The sequence below is a fragment of the Phyllostomus discolor genome, chromosome 3 (assembly GCF_004126475.2).
Source record: "Phyllostomus discolor isolate MPI-MPIP mPhyDis1 chromosome 3, mPhyDis1.pri.v3, whole genome shotgun sequence".
Classification (NCBI taxonomy): Eukaryota; Metazoa; Chordata; class Mammalia; order Chiroptera; family Phyllostomidae; genus Phyllostomus; species Phyllostomus discolor.
This window is the reverse complement of record NC_040905.2, coordinates 28,476,653-28,503,065: the sequence shown is the minus strand read 5'-3', so window position 1 is coordinate 28,503,065 and position 26,413 is coordinate 28,476,653. Positions and strand designations below refer to the sequence as shown.

Below are 26,413 nucleotides of genomic sequence, written 5' to 3'. Positions count from 1 at the left end.
TCCACCCACAGCCTGCTCCCATCCCTCTACTGTGGGATGTGGTTCCTCTGGACTTTCACTTTTCAGTTAGGACAGTGCACTGGAGCCTGAGCTTTATACTGGAAGTTGAATGTCTGCTCCCTGTACCCATCAGTACCCGCCACCCACTTCTACCTACTTCTAAAAGCACATTTGACAACTCCAGCCCCTAAAGCCTTTCAATGTGGAATTCCACTGAGGATTCCAGACTTGACACCTCTTTTTAGTACCTATCACCTGGGACTTTCCCCTTCTTGCTTTTGGGGCAACTCTGTATTTTATAATGCCATGAGGATAAGGGATTTCTCCCACAAACTCAGTCCACTGTTTCGCTGGAAAACTTTCACAAGAACTGTCATCTTTATGTTTTCACATCAGTTTCTCAATAACTAGAAATACTCCTTCCAATGAGCAGAGAAAACTAGCTGAATGCTCTCCCAACATTTTTATGGTGACAAATATTACTATTTTAAATCTGCAGGGAAGAATATACAATTTTCCATCCCTACTTTCTATTTTGCATCTGTCTTTCCAAAATAGAATTTAAACCGCTAAAGTAAATCTAATTAAACTGCTAATTATATCCAAAAAAAAAAAAAGAACATAAAAACTAAGTAAACACAGTTAATCTACTCGCCCCATGCTTTCGGGATTCAGCCCACACACATTCTAATCTCTGTTCTACACCCGTACCACATAAATAGTAAATGTGAGATGATTTTAGTTGTTAGTGACTGAGGTTAGAGCAAAAAACTTTAGTCTCCAAGTCAAACCTTAATTTTTATGTGTAAAACCATCTGAAAGTGCTCAAAGGAGAAACTATGGCCTGCCCCGAAACCATTCAGCACCTCACCTGGCCCCCAGGGACCCTCAGCAGGATATGTAGGCAGGCATATTTGTAATATGTCTCATTTGGGGGTTTGCATTTTTATTTCTTTTAACATGGTTAGAAAAATCTACTAATTAAAGATTCCAGGGCTCTACAGTCCACTTCATTAGAGCAGAATTTTTCATGAGACCTTACAGTTGTGTTTGGTTCTTTGGCTAGTGCTTTGTTTATGTGGTTACACAGGCAGAGGAGTGTGGTCTCGGACTATAAAAGGCATAAGGCATTCTAATCTACGATGAACAATTATAGCACACAGGAAATCATTGCAAAGAGCTGATATAATCTTTTCTCCATCTGAAAATGCACACTGGCCCGTTAACATTGCACAGATGATAAAAACAAACAGAGCACGAAGGCAGATGTGGCCGTGCACTGGATCTGCACTGGGAAACAGGACGGCTGCTATTCCACCTACCGCAGTGGAAGAGAGAGGTCACAATTATATGGCAGGGCAGGAATAGGTCAAAAGCAAATTGCTGCAATGAGAGAGGATCCCGAAGGTCACATGGTTAGATTGGCTGAAAAGTAGCTCCAGCACTAGCAAATGTTTTTGCTTGGCTTGAAGTCTTATAAAGAGTTGTTGCTGTATAATAGAATTACACATCCTTTGGGAGATATCTTTCTCTCACATGGAGTGTGAAATTCTTGGTGATATCAACTGAAGCTTCACATAGGTAGGGAGGCAGAGGAATCCCAGGGCATTTGAGAAGTACAAAATGAGCTGCAGACAAAATATTATCCAACTATACCCTCCATCCACCTGCCCAGCAACAGCTATATGGTTCTACCAAGAGATACAGACCTGCAAGGAGCTAGAAGCTCAGTTGCAAAAAAAAAAAAAAAATTGTTAATTTATGCAATGGGGTAGCTGAATCAAAAAATAGAATAAAATGAAAAGGCATGTCAGGCAGCCAGGGGGGAAAAAATGGGGCATATAAAAGTAGGCAGTGCATGAGACAGGATATAGCTAAGAGAAACTCAGCATTTCATTGGTTGCTAAAACATTAAATAAATAAATAATAAAATTAAAGAACCCTGGGAGCTCAGCTTTGTCTCAGGAGGAAGGGGAAGTTCCAAGTAAGAACAGTAATGATAAACACATGCAAAGTTCATTGTAATCTTCCCACTTTTACTTTCACGGCTGCATACGTTAAATTTTCTCATAGCAGCCATCTTTAACAACCAACCATGTAAATTTATTATTTCCATATGTTCTTCCCCTATCCCCCTAAATTCCAAACATTGCCCTCAAAAGCTTTCAAAAGCTGAACTAAATCAGAGAAGACACTGAACAATTTTGGGCAGGCACCTTTGAGATTGAGGAATTTACATCTCATAAGTGGTGTGAATAATACATTTGGCCCTTAATGCAAACATATTTTTATAGCCTTGCGTGAAATTCCTACTACATATCTATATTAGTCAGGTTTTACAGATCTAGATAAAATTTTTCCATGTGAAATTTTCATTGGCCCTGGCTGGTGAGGTTCAGTGGATTGAGCACCAGCCTGCAAACCAGAGGGTTGCCAGTTTGATTCCCAGACAGGGCACACGCGGGACAGGTCCCCAGTAGGGGCCATGTGACAGGCAACTACACATTGATGTTTCTCTCTCTTTCTCCTTCCTGCTCCTTCTTTCTAAAAATAAATTAAAAAATTAAAATCTTAAAAAAAAAAAGAGGCCCTGGCTGGTATGGCTCAGTGGATTAATCACCAGCCTGCGAACCAGAGGGTTGCCAGTTCGATTCCCAGTCAGGGCACATACCTGGATTGTGGGCCAGGTAGGTCCCCAGTAGGGGCACTCGAGAGGCAACCACACACTGATGTTTCTCTCCCTCTCCTTCTCTCTCCCTTCCCCTCTCTCTAAAAATAAAGAAAAAAGAAAGAAATTTTCATTGGAGGAGAGTTACTTATACTCACAAAAATATCCTGCTAGAATTGTAAAGCTTCCCCTTGGAGAGATGGCTTGCTCTTATCATACCCCTTGAGGGGAAGAAAAGCTTAAGAGGTTTCCAATAAACAGCTTGTCAACAACAATTAGTAGTTAATAAGACCAAAGATAGAGTGAGATTAAAATTATAGGAAAAGTGGATTCTTTTGTGCCAGCTTTCGTGTTACATGATTATAATTTCTAAAATTTTATGACGTGAGTTCCGAGAGGACAGATTCAGTCATCACCAGAGACAGTGCCCATGTCAAGAGACACGGAAAGGTACCAACAGATCTTTCTATTCTCTCAACTTCTTCATAGATCATCTTTTAAATTTTAAGTCATTCATGAACATTTCTTTTAAAATGAGAAAACATAAAAACGGGAAATTCTTGCTCTTCATTGTATTTCAGATTGGTTGGGAAGAATCTGCCAGGGGGAAATTTTCTGTTTCTTGACAATAAAGGATCTAGTCAGGGTTTCTATCAAAGAGAGTATTTCGAATATTTATTGTTCAGAAAGAAACACAAAATAGCGTAGATGCTGTTTATCACCAAAGTTTTAGAATATGAAAGGAGAGACAAACATAGCCCACGGAGCAGATAGAAGGACACACATTTATAAATATTCATGGTACAGATACACCAGAATCAATTACACAGCTGTGGAGACAAGGGCAGCTGCCCACCACTTCTTCCTTGCTAACAGAACCTAATTTTGTTAAATAGCAGGGCTGGGACAAGAGTGAGGCAAATGAGGTCCTTACCTAGAGTGTCAAATTTAAGAGGGTGCCAAAAACCTCACCTGTCAAAATAATACTTTAATGCAATATATTCAAAGGTCTAAATTAATGCCCCCCAAATCCATGATGAACAAGCTACCCACATTTGAAATACACATTAGAGCTCCCATAGGGCGTGTCAGGGCCTGATGGTACTGGTCCATTCTTGACTCAAAGTCCAGACAGACAGGAGGAATTGAGCAAAAAGGAAAAAGGACTGAGACACAGTGTGTCATAGACAACAATGTGGTGATTTCGGAATGACTGTCGATTTTTCTAAAAATTCTGCTTTAATATATTATTTATTTTTATCAGTAAAAATTTTTGGTGCGCCTTAACTAATGCACCCAAAATGGATTCTTCGCCTCACCCTAGTCCCTGGCCTACAAGGCTCAGGGGTTAAATTATGACTTTCTCCATTCCCCTTCGCCAGATACTTCCCTCTGTCTCAAGTTAGTCATGTGACACAGCTCTGACCACTTGCATGTAAACAATTCTGCACACGAAAGATTTGCCTTTGTTGTTGATTTCTGATATGAAACAGATGAGTAAAGAAGTTGGTTACTCTCCAACCTTCCCACCGCTGCCTGCCTTTCAGTGCTGCCAGCAGCCACTCAAACATGAAACAAACAAAAAGCAAAAGCCAGTTCCCTGAGGATGAGCAAACAAAAGGACAGAGCTTGGGCCTGGCTGACACCTCTGAACCATCCCTGGAGAGACTAATTCCTTCCTTCTAGTTAGGGAACAAAAAATGTCCTTAGAATTTAAATCACTATTAGGTCGGCTATCTGTTAATTGCAGCCTAGATATTTCTAATTGATGTTGTATGACAGTCAGCTTTCAGAGTAAGGGTTTCTAAATGTCAATGCATCGATGACTTAAAATATATATTAATACTTCATCTCTGAATTAGTTCCTTCTAGGCAGCAAGAAAAAGTGCTAAGTCTAAAGTGGAATGTGATCTAAACTCTTTATATGTTAATTAGCTATGGAAATATAAACTCTTGATTTTTCATACTAAATAAATATTTGTGATACAAATGTCAACATCAACAGAATCTCAATTTATATTTTGCTCTTACAACACAGCATCTGACTGTGTTACTGTCTGAGAATTAAGAGAGGAGGGAGTTTTCTTGAAGTGATAAAGATTATCCCAAATGTCCCTTGGGCTACCTTTTTATCCTAGTTTAAATAGCAACAGAATCATCATTGTGGTAAAAACCTTTCATATAATAACCCAATATACTCATTTTCTGCTTATAGAAATTGAGACCAAACAGAAAGACAATAAGAGATTTGCTTGACATCAGAGAAGTAATTAATAGCAGACGTATCACAATTACTTCTAGGAAAACTTTTCCTGTACTTGGTCCAATTTTCTTAGAACACAAACCAGGATGGTTTCCAAAAGGCCTGACTCCAGTACGACGTCAGGACACAAGAGCCTTTGCATAGACACACAGGAACAGCGGCCTGGGCCAGTGTTTTCATGTAGTGCTAGAAGCCAAGGGTCCCTACCTGAGCCCTGCAATAGGACAGTCACCACGAAGGGATGACTATTTGTATTTTCATTTTGATTAAGTAAAATCAAATAAAATAGAAAATTCATTATATCAGCTGCACTAGCAACACTTCAGTGTTTGACAGCTGCTTATGGCTAATGGCGACCATATTTGCCAGCACGGGATTTGAGTGTTTCCATAATCAGAGGAAGTTCTACTGGACTTGTACTGGTTCTCATTGCACTAAATGCTGCTCTACCCTAATGGGTCCCCTCAGTGCCCCATTTCAGGCGTGAGGAGTAAAAGACCACCTATAGAAAATCAGCCCTGAAAGGGAAAAGGAAGAGTTGTATGCATTACAACCAAAGGTACTGTGGCTGGCTAAATGAATGCCTCTCCCATTTTCTCTCTATGGTTCTGACAGCTGCTAATTCCAAGAGGTACTATTATCTCTTTTTTAAATTTATTTATTTTGAATCTATTGTGGTGACATTGGTTAATAAAATTATATAGGCTTCAGGTGTACAATTCCATCATACATCATCTGTATATAGTACTGTGGGTTCACCACCCAAGTCAAGTCTCCTTCCAAATAACACAAATCAGCACTTCTCAGTGTGATGACATCGTCTCAAAGCACATGTAAGTGAGAAATATTTTCCTCCAAAGATTACTCTTTGGGAAGGGGCAGTATTTAAAGAGGAAACTGTCTATGTAAAGTATCTCTCTAATGTCAAGTCAAACTGAATTATTTGGGTTTTCATGCTCTAAAATAACCTGAGGAAAAAGCTTTACTGATTAAACAGTTTACATAGTGGGTTTTCATTATAGACCAGAACATTTTGGCCTATAGGATACACACATAGTTACTCACTGTACTAAATGTTACATAACACATTATTCATAATTACCTTTCTCTTTGTAAAGTTCTTGCATGTTGGGCCTTAGTGCCAAGGAAATGTGGCAAACTTCGGCTACTTCCTAAGCAGTCTGACTACTAGATCCTACATTCTGGACAAGTCCATGCTTCTCCACTAGAGTTGGAAGCTACATAATTTTTAAAACTAGCTTCACTGAAGTATAATTTAAACACAATTACATTTGCCAACTTACATTCAACAATTTTTTTAAAGATTTTATTTATTTATTTTTAGAGAGGGAAGGGAGGGAGAGAGAGAGAGAGAGAGAGAGAGAGAGAGAGAGAGAAACATCAATGTGCGGTTGCTGGGGGCTGTGGCCTGCAACCCAGGCATGTACCCTGACTGGGAATCGAACCTGTGACACTTTGGTTCACAGCCCACGCTCAATCCACTGAGCTACGCCAGCCAGGGCTAAAATTCAACAATTTTTAACAAATGTATAAACCTCCTCAATCATGACATAAAATATTTTCATTAACTTGTATGTTTTCTCACAAATTTTGCAGTGAAATTGTTCCCTCACCCTGGACCCAGGCAAACACTGACAGGTATTCTGTTACTTTAGTTTTACCTTTTGTAGAATTTCACATAAAGTGATAATAAATAATTTGTAGTCTTGTATCTGGCATTTCTCACTTAGCATTAAATACTCCGGGGATTAGTCCATTTTCTTGCCTGTAAGCGGTTTGCCTTTCTTGTCCATACATTCCATTGTACGCATTAATGTGTGCATTCCCATTGATGGACTTTTGATCCCCCATCTTGGTGAGTATAAATGAAGCTGCTGTGGACCTTTGGACAGTAATCTTTCTGCAGATAGCAACAGTTCATTGCCCTTGGGCTAATTCCTATGAGGGAGTTTGTGGGATTTAGGGCCAGTGCATGTGTAACTTCTGCTGAAACTCTACATTTTCAAAAGTGGCTGCACTACCTTAAATTGTCAACAGCAAAGCATAAGAGGTCCAGTTCCTCCACATTCTTGCCAGTGCTTAGCATTATCAGGCTTTTTAATTTTAGCCACTCTGCTACATGTATAGAGCTCACCATGGTTGTCATTAGTATTTTGTAACCTGAATAAATCTCTAGTCCATTTTTTAAAATTTGGATTATTTATTTACTTATTAAATTATACGGGTTTATTTCTATATGTGGACACAAGATCTTTAGCAGACATAGGTTTTACAAATGTTTTCACATAGCATCTGGCTTGCATTTCCATTTATTCAATGGTGTCTTTGAATAGCAAATGTTTTTAATTTTGCTGTGGTCCAATTCATCAGAATTTTTATATGCTTTTTGTTTCTTTGCCTAATCTAAGGGCACAGAAATTTTTTTTCACGGGTTTTCTTTCAGAGGATTAGATCTTTAGGTCTATGATCCATTTTAGCTAATTTTGGCATAGAGATGCCCAGTTTCTCCAGTACTGTCTGTCGAAAGGACAATCATTTCCTCATTGAATTACCATGGCCACTTTATTTATAATTAACTGACAATGTGTGTGGGTCTAGTTCTAATCTCTGCTCTCTGTTACATCGACTCATATGTTTATCCCTGTGGAAACACCTCATTATCTTGAATTCATGCACTTGAAATATTCTAACATTGATCTTCTTTCTCAACATATTTTCAGCTTTTTCAAATACTCTGAATTTCCATATGTTTTAAAAATAGCTTTTCATTTTATATAATAAAAACAGTAAAAATTTTATTGGATTGATATAAATCTATTGATTGCAATTCATGCGGTGCAGCTGCAATACATATGGTACAGACTGATATCTTGAGATTGAATCTACTGATGTATAAATATGCATTTTCATTTGTTTAGGTCTTTTTTAATTTTCTTTAATGTCTTGTTGTATTCAATGTTCAGCTCCTACATATATCTTGTTAAACACAGCCCTATTTCATGTTTATGATACTACTATAAAGGATATAATTTAATTTCAATTTCTAAGTATTAGGTGATAGTATATCACAATGCAACTGAGTATTTATATTCACTATATATCTTGAAATCATAAATCCACTTGTTAGTTTGAATACTTCTTTCTAAAATTTTAATTAGGATAGTCCATATAACCTTGTTTACCAAGAAAAGCTGTAATTCTTCCTTTCCAAGCTGCATGCCATCTACTTGTTCATTATATTACTTTTATTTAAATGTATTATTTACTTATCTATCATAACCTCTCAGAGTGGCTAGTACAGTAACTAAAAGCATTCAGAGTGGTAAGCGTAGATACCCTTGTGTGGAAAGCACGCAGTCTTTAAACATCCACCATGAAGCATCATGTCAGGCTGAGTTTTTAAAGAAGCCTTGTCATGTAACAATAGCTCCACTCCTAGTTTTCATCCTGAATGTGTGCTGAAATTTATCAAATGGTTTTTTCATGATAAGTAAAAGGATATTTTTACTATATGTATTGAGATAAATATTTTTAAAAGTATAGTTAATACATTGATTTGCACTGATTGATTTTCAAATGTTAAACCTTTGAAATCCCATGTAATGCTGGAGTTTGGGGATAAAGATCAACTGGACATAACGTATTATTGTTTTTACATATTGCTGGACTCAACTGATAAGATTATATTAAGAAGTTCTGTGTCCACATTTGTGAGAGTTACTGATCCATAGTTTATATTTTGAAATGTCTTGTCTGGCTTCAGTAAAAGAGTAATGATGTCTTCTTAAAGAAGCCGAGAGGTGTTCCATAGTCTTCTACACTAGAAGAATAGAATTAGTAGTTTTCCCTTAAATAGTTGGATTAGAAATTTTCTTTGTTGAAAAGATTTTAAGCTACAAGTTTAATTTCTTTAATAAATACAGAATAAGTTCAGTTATTTTTCTCTTCTTAAATGAATTTGGATATACTCACATCTTCAAAGAATATGTCCATTTCACCTAAGTTGTCAAATTTATTGACGTAAAGTTGATCATTGTTTTTTCTATTATTATCCTGTTTACTTCTGTAGGTTCTACAGTGATGTTTCATTCATTCCTAATATTGGTAAATACGTCTTCTCTCTTGTTCTGAATCAATATAGCTACACATTTATTGATATTGTTGATCTTGTTTAGTTTCAGTGATCTTCATTAGTTTTTTCCACTTCCCTGACTTATTCTCTTCATCGTTTTTCTTTCTTCTATTTACCATAGATTTAATTTTCTTTTTCTTTTTTATTCCTCTAAGAAACATCCCAAAATCATTATAAAGGATTTTCTCCATCACTAATATAAGCAAATAACACTATAAATCCTTTTAAGCTCTGCTTCGGGTAACACTAAAATTTGGATTAGGCTGTGCTTTTGTCATTCAGATGGAAATATTTCAGAATTTCCTTTTCTAAAAAAAATTTATTTTATTTTAATTGTTGTTCAAGTCCAGTTTTCTGCCTTTTACCCCATCCGAATTTCCCTTTTGATCTGTTTTTTAACCTATGAGTCATTTAGAAGTATATTACTTGAAGACCAAAATAATTTTCTATATGTCATTCTGTTATTGATCTTCGGTTTGGTTCTGATGTACTTACAGATCAGACAGGCATGATTTTCAATCCTTTTAAACGTATTGAGACTTGATTTATGCTGGTTTATGTTTGTATTCCCTATTACTGTGCTATGTCTTAGAAACTACTTCCAGTGAGCGGAGGCAATCATAGGACTCATTGATTTCCATTCTTTAAGTAATCACAATCCTGCTCTGCCCTCTGTCTGCTCTACATCATCTGAAAACTCCAATATTTTTTCTGATTGTCTTATTTAAAGCAAGACAGCAAGTCAAGTCCCTTTTTTTTCCACATCATGGCTAGACGGTAAAGTTCCCTATATCATTTCTTCATTTAAAAAAAACAATCATTGGTTTACCACATCTTGGTCAAACAAGAGACAAATTTAATAGAAGCTCTCTGGAAATCTGTATACAATTTCCAAAGTTAGGACTAGATGTTATGGTTTAAAACTCTTATGGGGAAAAAAATTCCCACATTCATATATTCTACACGTGAATACATTGTTTTGCATTTTTAGTCCCAAAATGAATCGATTTGGGTTTCAAATTTATACCTTAATCCATGGATTTTTCATCTCAGATTTGATGTTCCCACTGTGAAATGGAGGATTTATGATTTCTGTTCTGTGCCTTTATTTTTGTAGATATGATTTTTTTAAGTAGGGTTGACCCTTTGAATTTAAAAAATAAAAGCATTTAAATGAGTTGTAAATTTGAATGAGTCACTTTAATTTATCCCAGCCCATTTTTTTTTGAATTCAGAAAATGTCTAAATCTGGCTTGAACTATCCATACAATGATTTGAGATTTTCCCTTTAACCCCATAAATGAGAAGTTGCCAACAAATATTTTCATTATACAGTGATTAACATTAAAGCCCAGACAAAAATCATGAAGAATGAATATTCAAATTTCTCATTCACTTCATGACTGCTAGTGTTTCAAATTAGTGTGCCTCAGAGTGTGCAAAAATTGCAAATAGTGTTATACAACTTATTTAAGTTCAAAGTCAGCTATTTTTAATGTTGGCTATAATCACATCTTGAATTATACTTCTTTGTACTTTCACGCATACAAAAAAAAAACAAACACACACACACTCTTATTATTTACCCTACTCAATAATCCTACAAAGTTAGTGTTATTATTCTCATTTTTTAAGCAACTTACCCACGTTCAATTACTAAGTCGCAGGACCAAACCCAACACCTGATTTCCTGACCATACCGTTCTCTCTCCTCCCAAACAGCTGGCTAGTACTGCTGCAGTTATGGGTGCCAAGCCAACTTCTGAGCTTTCTCTTTCTAGAGATAGAAACCTCATACAATACTATTTCTTAAAGATTACTAAGGCAATTCTCTTTTGGGCCATCATTCAAGGGATATTCGTATTCAAAACATGCGGCACATGTCCATGATAATCTAAAGTATCTGGCAGATATTCTTCTGCCCAGTGGAGTCCACCTTAGAAACTCCTCTCCTGTTGGCAAATTAGTATCAGCCTCCTGCTTTCTGGTCTTCAGAGCCAAGTCTCTGGATTTGAGCCCGCTAGGCCTCTGGAAAGGAAACATCTTCTTCACTCGGCTTCCAGGATATCTCTGATATCCTGACTCTCCCTTCTCCATATTATTTGCTCTCTCATCTCTCCAATCTCTATGCCCTGAATGGCTTCTGGGCTCACTCAGCGCACCCCTTCTCTTTTCTCTGCACGCTTTCCCCTAGAAACTTCATCCAGTCTATGGCTTTAAACGATATCTATGTACTAATAACTCCCAAATGCCCACGTTCAGCCAAGAACTCCAGATTTGTATATGCAGCTGACTACTCGTCATTTCCACTCAGATGTCAAAGAACCATTTCACAGTTGACATGTCCAAAATGGAGCCCCTGATACCCCTCCAAATGTAACTCTCTTATGTATGGTTTTCCTCATCTCAGTAAATGCACTTGCACTTTTCCAGTTGCCTGCACCTGGACAGCACCTGCACTTTTCCAGTTGATCAAATCAAAAGACTTAGAGTACAACCTTGCCTGTTTCTTTCTCTTAAAAGTACATATACAATCTGAAAAGAAAAACTTTGAACTTGATTTCCAAAATGAGCTATATGCAGAAAATGGCTTCTGTTCCCTGTGTGCACTGATAACACTTTCCTCCAAGCCACTACCATCTCCAGCTTAGATTATTCACCAGCCCCTGAACTGGTCTCCCTGCCCTGCATCCTACCCACCCACCGCTGTTCAGTCTATCCTAAGCACAGCAGCCAGGGTGACCCTTTTCAGTCATGTTGCATCGTTCCTCTACTCAAAATCTTCCAGTTGCCCACCTCAACCAAGACAAAAATCAAAATTCTAAAAGGCCCTATAGGACCTGGCCCCCATTAGCCTTTCTGACCTTGTCTCTATTACTATCTTCTGAGGTTCACCCCATTCTGGTCATCATGCCCTGTTTGCTGTCACTCAAACCTGGGAAGCATGGCCCTACCTCAGGGCCTTTGCACTTGCTCTTCCCTCTACCTGGAGCACTCTTTCCTCAGTTATCTACACGGCTTGCCTCCTTGCCTCTGTTAAGTCCCTCCTCAATAGGTCCTTTGTAAAGTCACAATCCAGCCAGGAGAGCAGAAGCCAACTTAGGTAGCTCAAATAGAGAAAATTCAACAGAGGGAACTGGTTGTAAAGGTATTCTAAGAACTCACGAAGCAAACAAATGAAGGACAGGTCCAGGGAGGCCCAAAAGGAAGAGTGCAGGACACACAGAGATAAGCAGCTGCTAACAAGCTGGGCTGGAGCCCACAACCCACCCTTGTGCTGTGCTCTCCTCCAGCTGTGGCTCCAGCAGGAACTGCCAGAAAGCCCTGCCTCTGCCCTTCAATCCTCAATCATGTGGTTGGAGGCATAAATATAACCAGTGTTCCTCCAGGCTCCTCAGTAACTGCTGGTCCCTAACATTCACACATCCCAATAGGAACCCAGCTGGTACAGGAGCCTGAGAAATTCTTCTGATTCCCTGCCCAGTTGCACAGAGAATAAAAAGGGGTAAGTGTGGGGCTGAGAGGTAACAGGGAAAGGTCTGGTACACCTGGTTACCCTGATGAAAAATGGAAGACCCTCCCCCACTTAACCCATTCCCTGCTTTGTAGTTGTTCTCAGCCCTTATCGCTATATAACCCACTTTATATTATATTATCTAATATCCTCTGTCTCCCCTGATAGAATGCAGACAAAGCGTAGGTGGAGAGTTCTACCTTTTGTGCTTATCAGTGCAACCCCAGTGATTGAAACCATCTCTGGCACATAACATACACTCAGTAAATACCAACTGAATAGTCAATGAACTGGACCTCTGCTTTTATTATCAAACAAGCAGAAGCTAAAAAATTCTGTGTGCTGAAGCCAGGGACTACAATAGCAAAAAGTCAAAACTACAAATGAGAATGACAATTTTTAGTTACCGTCTGAGAGCTACGAGGAGCACTCTGTTAGCCATGCCTGGTGCCAGGGTCGGGCCTCATTGATCCCAGTTAATATGGTGTGCAGCCTACCTCGCACGTGCCCAGGGCGCTTTCAAGGTAGGAATGGTCAAATTGCTTTCCTGCAACTTGTTGAATACTGTGGATTGGAGGAACTATTCATTTTGGCATTTAACACATGTCACTGAGCTCTTAATGATGAACAAGAATGCTTCCTGCCTCGTGCAAAACATGTGATCAGCCCCGAGTCACAGGCAAGAAATGGGAGAGCAAAGAGAAATCAAACGTAACTCTTCCGAAAGCTAGAGTCAACCTCTGGCCCTTCTTTACTCCATAAGAAAACACCTTCTGGAAAATCAGAAGTTAAGGTGTTGATTAAATTAGTAAACAAACCAAATTAGATGCAAAAACTTCGCGGGAGTCTTTTCTTTGTGACATTGGTAACAGGAAAACCTCAGCACCGCTGTCTGTTGGAGCTGGCCTGATGCTTTGTCTACCATGGTTGCTTACCTTGCCTTCATCCTCAAAGACACGGGACATAAATCCAAGAAAAATACTGCCTAATTAAAACTTTATCCACCCTACATTTGATCTCCGACTTCTCCTTTATACATAAAATAAGGACAAGATGTTATCTACCTTCACTGTGAGAAACAGATAAATTACCCACTTAATGCTTAGAAAGACTATAACATGCTTAAAGATAAATAAAACAAAACAGCACACCATTTGAGGCCAAATGAAATGAATGTTTTAAATCAGAATCCTGACATTAACTTTACAAAATTTTATTCCCAGCTTTAATGCAATCACATTGAACTACTTCCTTTATAAGGTACTCCACTTGCAGTCTTAAAATAATAAAAACTATTTCCCCACCGAGACAAATCAATCAAAAAATGAAAGTTTTATCTTAAGATAAGATACAGATGTTCATCCACAAATTTTTTATTACTCAAAAGTAATGCAAAAGTTACTGATAATACTCAAAACTTAATAAATCACTATTTATAAAAAACATGCAACAAGGATGGTCTCAGGTCTCGTCAGGCAAAGATCAGTAACAACATCCAAGCACAATGCAGGCACAGGAACCAGTTACTCACTGAATAACACACAGAGGTGTTAGAAGAAAATGCAGTATAAAACCACTAATACCGCTATGCATTGATGAATAGTCATGATATACCTACATTAAAAATTGAAACGCAGTACCTTTTTAAATATTCTACTTTTTTTCAGATAGCAAACTAGCAACAGACTTTAAAATCAAAAACTAATTCCCAAATGCAGTTTTTATGTAAAAAAAGCCAGGCAGTGTGCATGGACCTTAGCGGCTTCACTTGCGAACCAGTTCGAACAATCTGCCCATGTGATTCTGACATTACACTATATGAAACATGCAGTCATGTGCATAACCAAAGTCAATATATTCATGGAACAATGGGCTTTTTAAGGATCCAAACTACACTTTTCTTCCCCAACCCACAGGAGAATAACTCATCCCCTGCTATAAAACCAAAAAGAATCATACTTGGTTTATATAAATTTACAGAAAGAAGCACTGATTCTTCAGTGCTTCAGAAGCAATTCAAGACTGTTTTTAACAATTAGTGGTATATTGCTATACTTTCATCTGATTTATATAAAATATTAAAATCAATTTCAGACCATCTATTATTAATTAAAATATATTTCCTACTCTTCCATGTAGAAAATAGGCCACCGTCATGCAGGCACATACATGTGTGATTTATGAAGGTCAAATGACAGCTCTGAGATAGATGAACACAGTGAAGTACTAGAAACAATTTTAATCAAGGTTTACGTATTCGCAGACTTTGAACTCTCACAAGAGCTCCAGAAATCATCCACCACAGCTCTGGCTGTGATGATGAGGGTCCTGGAGACTACAGAAGAAACCCAACCAGGGCCAGGACACCACAAGACTGTCTGGGCCACTGGACACCAGACAGCCGACACCCAGAGAGGAAATGCTGTACCATGGGTCAGACATGGTCACGTGGGACATTCGTGGGGCCACAGGACAGGTAGGGAGCCATAGGATTTGCTTGGGGGCATGGGACCTGTATGGAGCCATGGCACAGAAATGGTTTCTTGGGGCTCTTTCCAGTCCCTCCGTCACTGTTGTCTAGAAGAGCAGTTCACTCTGCCTTTGAGGGTAATAGCAGCTGCCCAGGCTACACTTTCTCCAGCCCAAAGAGGAGCGCCAGGGACTATGAGGAAGTGAAGTGAAGAACAGTAAAAGGCAGCACAAAGGGCAGGCTGGCAGTTAATGGGGCAAAAGGAAATGTGTACGTGGCCACCTTACAAGCTGGTAGAAGACGGTCTCTCAGAGGTGGGAGAGGATGTGGTCCCAGGAAGTCAACACAAAGAAGAGGCAATGAAACATGTCAACATTTAACAAAATAATGACAAATATACATAGAATATAATTATATGATTCAAAAGAAAAATACAGGATCCATAAAAAATAATTATTCATCCTATGGTATCAGACTAGAAGCCAAGTTCAGGATCCTATGTTAAAACCTTTCAGTCATGATTCTTTCAATCACCTTTGACTCCATGTGGGGATAAAGGTAACTGTTTAAATTCAAGGCACAAGTCCCACCCCGTGATGGCCCAAGCTAGAATACCCATTTTGATTCCTTCAGATGCCATTCCCAAGATCTGGAGCCAATTGTTACTAATCCTTTATCAAGAGTCCACATAGATCTTCCAAAATAAGTTCCAAAACAATTCTCAGGCCAATCAATGATCCTGACATAGGAAGACACTCAACAAGATCACTAGAGAGCCAGAGATAAAGATCTCAGGGACCTGAGATTGGCATTAATAGTGCCCTGCCTGATTCTACAGGCAGGAGTGATTTCAGGCATTAATACTAAGTGCTGCCAGCTAAGACACTGAAGAGAGGCCTCCAAAGTAATCACAATAGTAAGACTCCAAGGCAAAGAATGCCTGAGTGTGGCATGACTCACCCCACCAGTGGTCTTCCTCTGTACTTAATGTATTAAATAAAACTTCTCCCCATAAACCAATTCCTATAACTGGAACGCACTCTCCAAATAGCTGGGTAAACTTTAATCAATAAACAAACCAAAGCAGAATATGGCACTATCGCCTAAGTGAACATTAAACATTTAAAACTCATTTCAGAGATCGTTATGAGATTCAGTGGCATGCTGAGAAACACGCTGTCCTGAAGGGTCGCTATTTTCCCCCCTCTTTATTGAAACAGACATTTAAGCAAATGACAAGGACATTAAGTGTGAACGGTGCATCTCTAATGGGTCAGGGTGTTTTAGCAGCCCCTGCACAATCCGGGATAAATATTCCAGAACATGCAGTCGGGGAGTAACTTTGCAAACACAGCAAACTGTTAGAGCGAGTTGAGCAACAAACTCCGCCAGACAGGAAAAGCCCACAATGGCAGGTATTAAACTGAGGCTGAGAAAAAATGGTCCGCCAGCATCTTGATTCCATCTTGCCAGGTAAATGGAATCAAAACTTCAATCAGGGAGGGGTAGGGGGAGGATGAAGAGGATAAAAGGGGTCGAATACATGGTCATGAAAGGAGACTATACTCTGGGTGGTGAGCTCACAATGCAATGTACACATGTTGCATTGCACAACTGTACACCCAAAATTTACATAATGTTATTAACCAATGTCACCCCAATAAATTTAATTTTTTTTAATTTTAAAATAAATAAAATGTTTTAACGAAGACTTCTATAAAATGTGCTTTGCTATATTAAGACATTACTATCGCATCTGGTTCACTTCACTAACAGCCTCTTGGGCAGAGCGCCTCCACTGTTTTCACACTAAACCGTGAAGTTATAAACGTACACAGAAATCAAGATTTTGATAAGCCAAGATTATCCAGTCCTTTTGTTTCTCCCTCATCAGTGTTTCATCCTGCCTTCTCAAACTCTCTTGAAGAGTCCTGTGCTAGGGAAAAGCGGGCACGTAGGTGAGTGGTGCCCACTTGCTCAGCTGCAGCAGGAGTCACTTCAAGGACAGCCTGGGCTGTTAGCATCCACGGGGAACCTTTGTGTGCGTTTTTGGCCAAGTTTTATCCCTTCAGAGAAGCACTTCCTTCCTAAAACCCCCACATTCTTGGCCCTCAGCCTGCCTACTCCTCAGCTGAGATGGAGGTTCTCAGGAACTGCCTTCCTTCCCTGCATCCTGGGTGCCCTGACCACGCTCCCTCCCCTCACTGGAGGTGGAGTCGCTTCCTGTCAGCTAATGCCCCCTGCTGTGCCCGGCGTCCCACTCCCACCTACAGTCCGGGACTTTGCCTGATGAATTTTCTCCCCCTCTCCTTCTCCCTTCAGCCTCTTGTGTCACCTGGCTTCTTCTCATTACCATTTAAGGATGATTAAGTAATGCTCTCTTAAAAGCCATCCCTTGTCCTCATGTCCCTGCGGACTGAGACAATTCTCTCCTTTTATATCTGTTTCTTCATCCCATGCTTATCCCTCCACCGATCAGCATCTAGTTTCCTCCTCTTCTTGCACTGCCCGAAACCTTCTTGGCTAAATGCTATTTGTTATGAGTTGAGTTGTGTCCTCCCAAAATGTGTGTTGAAATCCTAACCTTGGATGCCTGTGAATTCGATCTTATTCAGAATTAGGGCCTCTGCAGATGTAATTAGCTCAGATAAAGTCATGCTGTGTTAGGGTAGGCCCTAAATAAACACGCCTGGTGTCGTTAGAAGAAGAGAACAAAAAGACACAGACACACAGAGAGAGAGAGACTGTGTGACTACAGACCCAGAGATCAGAGTGTTGAGTCTACATGTTAAGGGATGTCAGTGAATCACCAGAAGCTACAAGAGATAAAGAAGGATTCTCCGCTGGAGCCTTCAGAGACAACGTGGATCTGCTGATGCCTGATTTTGGACTTCTGGCCTGCAGAACTGTAACAGATATCTCTGTTGTGTTAAGCCACACAGTTTGTGGTACTTCGGTACAGCAGCACTAGGAAACAAATACACCATTGCTTACAGAATTTCTGGGAGGGTGACCCTCTATACCAGTTTTCTCAGAACACAGGCCTTTCAGTGTGAAACCAGGTAAGTCCAAGGCAAACCAGGATGAGTTTGTCATTCTACCTTCTGGCCTACATCTTTCTTAAACTCTGCATCACTGAATAATCTGATGGCCGCCTCCCTCTTGAAAAGTCCTTCATTCTTGGTTCTCATGATGCCTTGTTCTCAACTAGATAATTCCATCTGGTGGCAGGTAAAAACTCAGCTTTCTCCATCTAAAATTGCCACATCCCTCAAATCTGCTTCCCCATCTTTCTTCCATACGGAATAAATAGCCAAGAACCTTGGGATCATACTTGGTGCTTCCTTCTCCCCCTATATCTATTAAATCTATTACATCATCAATAAAAAAAAGCCTTCAAATCCCTAGAATCCACCCAGTTCTTCCCATTTCTGCTGCCACTCCCTCAGCCCAGTCTCTCATTACTGCTCCCTCTGACCACAACAGCAGCCTCAGAATGGGGTCTCCCTGCCACCATGCTGACATCCTCCAGGCTGAGCCTGTCCAGATACATGGTGGACTTCTCAAGGTGCCTTTCAACACCTTACATTATGGGACTCCATCAACCACTTTAGCCTCATCTCCCTCTGTGTCCTGTCTGGAACTTGGACAAAGATTTCATGACGCACTGTACATGACGCTTGCAGAATGCCGTGCTCCCCTCCCTCCCCTCAGGACCAATGCACTGGTTCTTCTCCCCCAGAACTCCTTCCCCTTCGTGAGATTCACAAACACCTTCTGACCATCACTTGGGACTCAGCTCTGGCATGGATGGCCTCATCCTGGAAACCTTCCTTAACGACACTCCTTTGGCCTGCGCTGTCTGGTCCAGATGCCCCTCTCCTAGGATCCCACAGCCTCCAGCAATGACACCTATTAGGACTCTTAATAAAATGTAATGCAGTGATCCTTTTGGTTTACATTCTTAAAGGTATTCTAAAATCCTAACAGAGACTGTATTTTCTGCCTCTATCTCCTCCACAGTTAACATAGACACTGGTACATAATAGGCACCAATTAAATGTTTGTTGTTGCATTCACTCCTAATTAAAAACATGCAAATTAAACATAAGCTGAGATACCATTCATGAACTATGAGATCAGCCCAAATTGCAAAGCCCAACAGTATACTCTGCTGGAAAGACTGGAGGGAAACAGATACTTGTGTCCAGGGAAATGAGAATGCAAAATGATAGAGCTTTCATGAATGGAAATTGGGCAAGATCTAGCAAACCACACATACATTTACCTTTTGACCTAGTAATCCCAATTCTAGGAATGTCTGCCAATGGTACTCTTGCAAAAATATTAAAAGTTGTTTGCAAGACACATTACTCATTGCAATAGTATACTTGATCAGAAGTGACAGAAAATAACCTATACCATGTTCATCACATAGAGGAGTGCTATGTGGCAATAAAAAGAAATGACATAAATCTATACTGCTAGGGAATGGCCTCCAGGATATATCATTATGTCAAAAATGTTACATAGAGAAAAGTTTGTATGTCTGTAACCTTTTATCTAAGAAAGGGGGGCAAGAATATTGGGTGTATGTTTGTACTTAAAAAGAAGCATGAACCATAAACTATAAGTAAAAGGTTAACTAAAAGCAGAGAGAGTAAACAAGGGAAAGAAAAGAGAGAGGAAAGCTAGTTTCCTGGAATATCCTTGTTATATAAATTTGACTTTGAAGCAATCCATAATAATGTAATGCAAATTTTTAAAATCTCTAACAATTAAAAGTAAAATTCAACAAAAGTAACTGGGATTTGAGTTGGCATAACCATATAAGAGGAAATTATTTTGAGTGATTTCAAGGCAGTAATTTTGCTTTAATTTCCCAGTGCAATTTATACCTGACAGCTAAGAGAAGAAAACCACCTTCGAGTTTTCAGTAGTCAAAAATGACCAGAGTTGCATGAAAGTGTTATTCTGAAATGAATACATGTCTATGTCAGGAAAAGGCAAACGAATATTATATTGGCCTACAGAGACTTAGGATTCTGTGTACAAGAGGGAATGATGTAGACATATGACAGAAGAGGTTCAGAAAACCCACAGTCCTGGAGGTGATTTGGAACTATCTAGAAGAACTTAATGGTGCATGTTTTTAAAATGTTTTCCTCAGTTCAAAACCCCTAGCTGAGACTCTCCATGAAAAATCAGCCAAAATAGGTGGGTGTCAGACCAATAAGAGAAAGTACCTAAGGGGAGTCAGGAACATAAGCAGCCTCTTTATATTACTATGTATTTACAGACACATTCAAGACAGAAGAACATTTGAACAAAACCAATAAGATGATGCACTTGGCAACATCTAGGCTGTGGGAAATTCTACAGTACAAAGAACTTAGATTTTTTTCTTAAATAATTGATTTGCAAGCGGAGCAACAACAACAAAAACAGTAAAAGATTAAAAAGACTCAAGAGATACACCACCAGTTGCAGCATATGAACTCCACCGAGATTCAATCCACCTGTTACTCAAACGTGCAAGCATCTATGAGACCATCAGAGATTTCGCAATACTCATCAAATGTCTGGTGATGTGACAGAATTATTTTTTGTTTGGAATTTTGTCTGTTTGACGTGACAATGGTATTGTGAATTCTCTTTCTTTGATAGTCATAAACTGAAATATTATAGATAAAATCTCTTCAAGTTGCTTCAAAATAATTTGGTGGGTGTGGGGTAGACCGTAAGTGGGGGTTTAACAGAAAAACGGTGGGCCATCAATTAATAAATGCAAGGACTGGGTGTTCCTTAAACTATTTTTCTTCAATTTCTGTATATATTTGAAATTTTTCATGATACAAACTTTAAAAAGCAATAAAGCATAAGACTGTTGGCTCTGGCCAGGTAGCTCAGGTAGTTGAACTGTCTTCTCAATGCACCAGGGTTCCGGGTTCGATCCCCGGTCAGGGCACATGCAGGAGTAAACCAGTGAGTATGTGGATGGATGGAGCAACAGATCGATGTCTCTGTCTCTCTCTTTCAAATCAATAAATTTAAAAAAAAAGTAAGCATAAAACTATTAGATGGATTATTAAAATACAATGACTGAATAATTATGGTTAGCTTCATAATATAACTGAGTTCAATGTGACAAGAATAAAAACATTTATTTTTTTTCCTGAACGCTGAGTGCCAAGGGTAAAAAAAAAATAAATGTCGATTAATGAAAAATTAAATGAATGAATATACATACTAATTAATTAATCCTATAGATCCATGGAGACACCAAAGACATTAAACTAATTCTGTCTGCCATGAAATGCCAGAGAAAGGCAAAATCATATTTTGTGGCAAGAATAAGGGTTTGTTGGGAAATGCTGAAGTAAAGAAATTTTTGTTTTCTTCTTTTTTTATTCTCACCTAAGGGTATGTTTATTGATTTTAGAAAGAGAGGAAAAAGGAGGGAGGAGGGAAAGAGGAGGAGAGAAAGAGAGAGAGAGAGAGAGAGACAGCAATTGGTTGCCACCTGTAGGTGTACAGTGCCGACCAGGGATTGAACCCACAACCTTTTGGTGCATGGGATGACACTAACCAACTGGGCCATCTGACCAGGGCTGTTTTCCTTGCTTTTTGGTCTTATTTCTGTGGGTCACATGTTTATCCCCTGGTTCAAATGCCTATTATGCTTCTAGCACCTGTTAAATAAAGGGGGTGTCAACACCGGGACTTTCTCGTCTGTGAGAACTCCAGTCACGGATTCTTCTTCAGATAGTGATCTTTTCTGGATGAAGGTTTTTGCAACTTTGCTCCTATTTTAAACAGTGTCTAAAACAAAAGTCACAGACTAATAGAGCAATAAGCACTGCTATTCTCCGTCACTGAGCACGGAAAGTGCATTTAAGTGGTGCCTTGGCATCAGAGCCTGCTCGCCCCTTACCTTTATAGGAAATGACTGGGTGCTCTGCTCTCTGGCACTGAGAGGCGTCTGTTTCAGGCTGGGCGAGTCTCCACCAGCCCAGGCTGGAGAAGAGCCACGCAATGACACAGGTTCCCTTCATGGTGGGCAGGAGGGTCCAACTCTGCACACTTGCCTTCTAACCAGAAGCTCGCCTTCCCGTCATGTGGGAAAAGTGCCTAAAACACACACAGGAAAACAACAGGGTGAAAACAAGTTCAGGTTTTCGGGTGGTGGTCGTTTCGTAATGTCCTGTCACTACCCTTAAAAACATATAAAATAAAATAAAGAGAACTTCAAGGGCTTAGACACAAGTGGACGATTTTCTAGCTGATATGTGAGTATGTGTGTGTCTCAATAAGAACCTCTTTTTTTCACAATAATTTTATAAGATAAACCATTTATTATCAAAGGAAAAATGTTCAAGTGTAAGCACTACCGAGACATCGTAGTCACTCCTAAGGAATGCCATTTAAGGACCGTGATCATGGATTGGTTTTCCTTTGGAACATCATCTTCATCTCCTCATGCAAACACAGAGCTACAGGTGGAAACCCTAACAATTCAGCCCTTCCTTTTTCATATTCAAAACACCCCATTCAGTAAGGTCATCACCATTGTCATTTATGAATAAGCTGATATGATACCCGGCTCTTAAAAATTGCCCATATTTGGTGAATTTATCCTTTGAAATTAATAGATGACCTGCCTGCAAAGTTTCTGGCTAGAGACCAAGTATAAATCAAATGAAATCTACATTGAGCACCCAGTGGGTGAGATGAAATTACGATGCTGGAAGTGTTGATACTTGAAAGATTATGAATAATTTAAAAGATTAATAAACTTTAAAATGAGATAGGCTTGTAAAAATAACTGCAGTCCAGGTTGTTAGAAGACTATTTTAAAAAGAAGCAGGAGAGCGGTGGGAGTTGTGAGAGTGTCCGGCTGCTATTTACGGCGATCAAGGGTGTGTCCGTGGAGGGGCTTACGTTTGGGTTTAATACTGGAGGATAAAGGGGATTTCAACAGATGGAGGTTTCTGGAAGTACGCTCCATGCCAAGGGAAGAGGATGAAAAGAGGCTCTGGAGGCAAGAGGAAGGAGTAGGCAATGTGTTTTGGGAACAGTTTACTATACTTGACCCCAACACCAGGAGATATAAAGGGAGATACAGTGGGAAGCAGCACACAGAGTAGGTTGGGTTAACATTTGGAAGGCAAACTATAGTAAGGTCTAAGTTGTCTATTTTTAGGCCACAAGCTATCATAGCATATTAATATTACATTACAAGAGGTATTAATAAAACTATTCTTACAATGGTGTACATGGGCAATTGGGTAGAAAGGAGCACAGAGGTGGAGAGGTTCATCTGAAGCCACTGCAATTGATCAGAAGAGAAATAAATGAAGCTGTGACTTTGAAGGGTGTCAATGGGAATAAAACTTCAGGCAAACATTTAAAGTGATGGGTTAGACAAAGTATGACAAATTAAAGAGGGACACGGAGTTTTTGAACTTCCCTCACTGAGGTCCGTCTATGACCCCTCTCTTGAATCTGGATTGGCTCAATCAAACAAAACAGAACGGATGGTGTGCTGGTTTCCCAGCCCGCCCCTAAGACTGGCAGTTTCCACTTCCTATCTCTTGGAACATATTCTCTAGGCACTGAGACCCCAGGTACCCTGAGACTTCCATGCTAGAGAGACCACCTGCAGGAGCTCCTAGGGACAGTACCCGCTAAGCCCAGCTTCCCAGCCATCCCCACCAAGGTACCTCATATGTGAGTGTATATGAAAGCCACTGAGTGACTCCAGTAAGTATGAGGGCAAATAAGTCACCCAGTTGAGGCCTGCCCAAATTCCTAATGACCAAAATGTGAAATGAAATGGAAGGATTCTTGTTCTAATCTGGAAGCTTTGGAGAAACAAAAAGCAAAGAGGCATGGATGCACTCAAGACAGAGAATGCAAGAAACTGTGAAGGCGGTAACATCACTTTGTTCAATACGATGATCAACAGAAGAATTTTGTTTGGAGGAGAAAGTAATTATTTATTTTTGTACATGTTGGGTTTAAGATGCTAAGAGAATATTTAAGGAAAAGCAACAGACCATTGAAAATCCAGACTGGATGCTCAGAAAAAAAAGAAGTAAGAGACTGCATACAATGTTTGGAAGGGTTAAATCACAGGTGTGGTTAAATTCACCAGGGGAAAGCATGAGAAATAAAAGGGAGAGAAGGAGCTAAAGAAAATTACTTGTTTATTTGTTTGTTTAGAAAGCTGCAATTAAAAAAGTCACCGCACAAAGATGAGAAGGAAATCAGAGATAGCTCACCAAGCAAAAATGGAGATCAAGTTTTGCTGAAATATAAAAATAACACTTTTTGAAAAGAGACCTGGTAAACTGCATCCCAATGAGGCAGACCAATGGCTTTAGTGAACAGTCAACAATCAACTTGGCAGGGGGTGGGGGTGGGACGGTTTCAACAAAACAAGAGACAGAATCCACCTAGCAAGAAACCAAACAGGAATGGAGGGAGCAAAGGCGGGCTAAAACGTGGATGGCTAACTTGAATGCCAGATGATCAAAGAAAATTCATTGAACTCAGAGAACCATGAAACAATCAAAGGTAGGAAAATTTTAATGTAAAGGCAACAGATCATTAAATCTGGCCTCTTTTCTGAGAAGTTGTGAGTGGGAGAGAGACTGTAGATTTAAGTGGAGAAGAGGTATCAGGCAGAAGATAACAAAGGTGTAGAAGCTATTGGAGTCCTGGTAAAAAATGTGGTCACCAAAGAATGAAAGAGGCCTCATCTTCTAAAGCAGTGTGCCTGTGAATATGTGGTGAGATTTCACAAAGAGAAAGAAAAAATTTTAGGATGCATCAGATTTCACAAAGTCTCTGTATTTTGTGTCCCATCGACTCAACGCTCCCATTGATAAAAATGTTCAAATTGAGCAGAAAACAAGTGTAGGGTCTGCAAATCAAGACAAGGCCAGAGTGTGGCTTCTGTGGAAGCGAGAGGTCCTGAGCATGAAGGTGGAGGGAGGAACACAGAGGGAAACCGGGAGCCAGGGGGCATCGGTCCAATGGGTCCATCATCCCCACCCAGGCAGAGTGTGCCATAACGGACAGTGACGCAATGAAGGCACAGGTGTTGTATCTTTCCTGAGTCATAAAATTAAAGAATGGTTAATTTCACTCTTGGAAAAGGTGACATAGTCTGCAAAACTGTGCAGTGCTCTAGAACTCCAGTCCAGAGGTGAACACGTGAAGCAACCCATCTTTTCTCATCCTTCTGACCTGAGACTTAACGTATGAAATGTCATCGAAGGACATATCTTAACAAAGAATAAATGAAATTGCACTTGTTAGATGTTTTAGATGTAATTTAGTTCTGTTCACGGCAAGGGCATTTGGAGAACCCTCACCAGCGCCCTGGCAGTAGATTACCACTGCCTCATGTCAACACAAAGCAGCAATGATAAAAGGTAATGCAGGAAGGATAACCAAGTGCCAGTACGCCCTCAGAAAGTGCCAGCTCTGTGGCAGGCATGACACCCCACACCAACACCATGCCCAGCACCCACAGTGGTGCCACTGGGCAGCGTTCATCAGGAGATGGAAGAAGGCATTGCCCCAGCTTGACCTCCCCGACTGAGCTCAAGCTGCCTAGAGACCAAGAGCAAATTCTCCTCTCATACGGTTTTTCAATGTGTCAGGCCAGGGCCTATACAGGCTCCCTTCCACCACCTGCGGAATGAGTCCAAGGACCAACTGTCAGTCAGAATTGTCTAATGTTAACAACAGCCATGGACCTCAGTGCTCGCATCTCAGCCTCCTGAAGGAAAGGTAGAGAAAAACAACACACGTGCCTGGAACGCCCCTTCCCAGGATGTGGAAAGTGACAGTTAGCGAAGGAGGAGATGCCACGTCAAGGGTAAGAGCTGCTAAAATGGGACACGGAGTCCCACGGCGATGAGAGGAAATTGCACGTTTGCCATGAAACACCAAGGGAAGAACATTTAATGAGAACAGGTGATTTTTAGAAGTTTATAATTTTCAGAATGCATGTTACCTTTCTTCTTAAAATAGCCGTACTATAAACAATCCTTGTGGTAGGGTGCCAGGGAAGGGTATTCACCATCATTTACAGAGTAGGCTTTTCTGAGCATCTGCCACGCAAGCCTGACTTCTCCCTGAATGCCTTTGCTCTAAGTAGGCTTACCTCTAAACAGCAGGCCCTCCACCCAGGACCGAGTAATTCCATCTTTCACTGGAATCATTGAGCTCTGCGGCCATAGTTATATCAGGGATTTTCAGTGCTCAATCTCAGCACATTTGTCACTTACAGCCATGTCATTCTTTGTTCTGGGAATTGCTGGCTGCATCTA

At 39.9% G+C, this 26,413-nt stretch overlaps 1 protein-coding gene across 4 annotated transcripts in view; it reads right to left on the bottom strand.

Moving 5' to 3' along the window:
• SEMA5A (semaphorin 5A) overlaps window positions 1-26,413 on the bottom strand; it is a 439,222-nt gene that overhangs the window by 267,331 nt on the left and 145,478 nt on the right. For all 4 annotated transcript variants that reach the window (XM_028515073.2, XM_036020275.1, XM_036020274.1 and 1 more), the window contains one exon: window positions 22,003-22,199. In XM_028515073.2, the coding sequence (XP_028370874.1) occupies window positions 22,003-22,123 (121 nt within the window). In that variant the 5' untranslated portion in view covers window positions 22,124-22,199. The remainder of the gene's footprint in view (window positions 1-22,002; window positions 22,200-26,413) is intronic.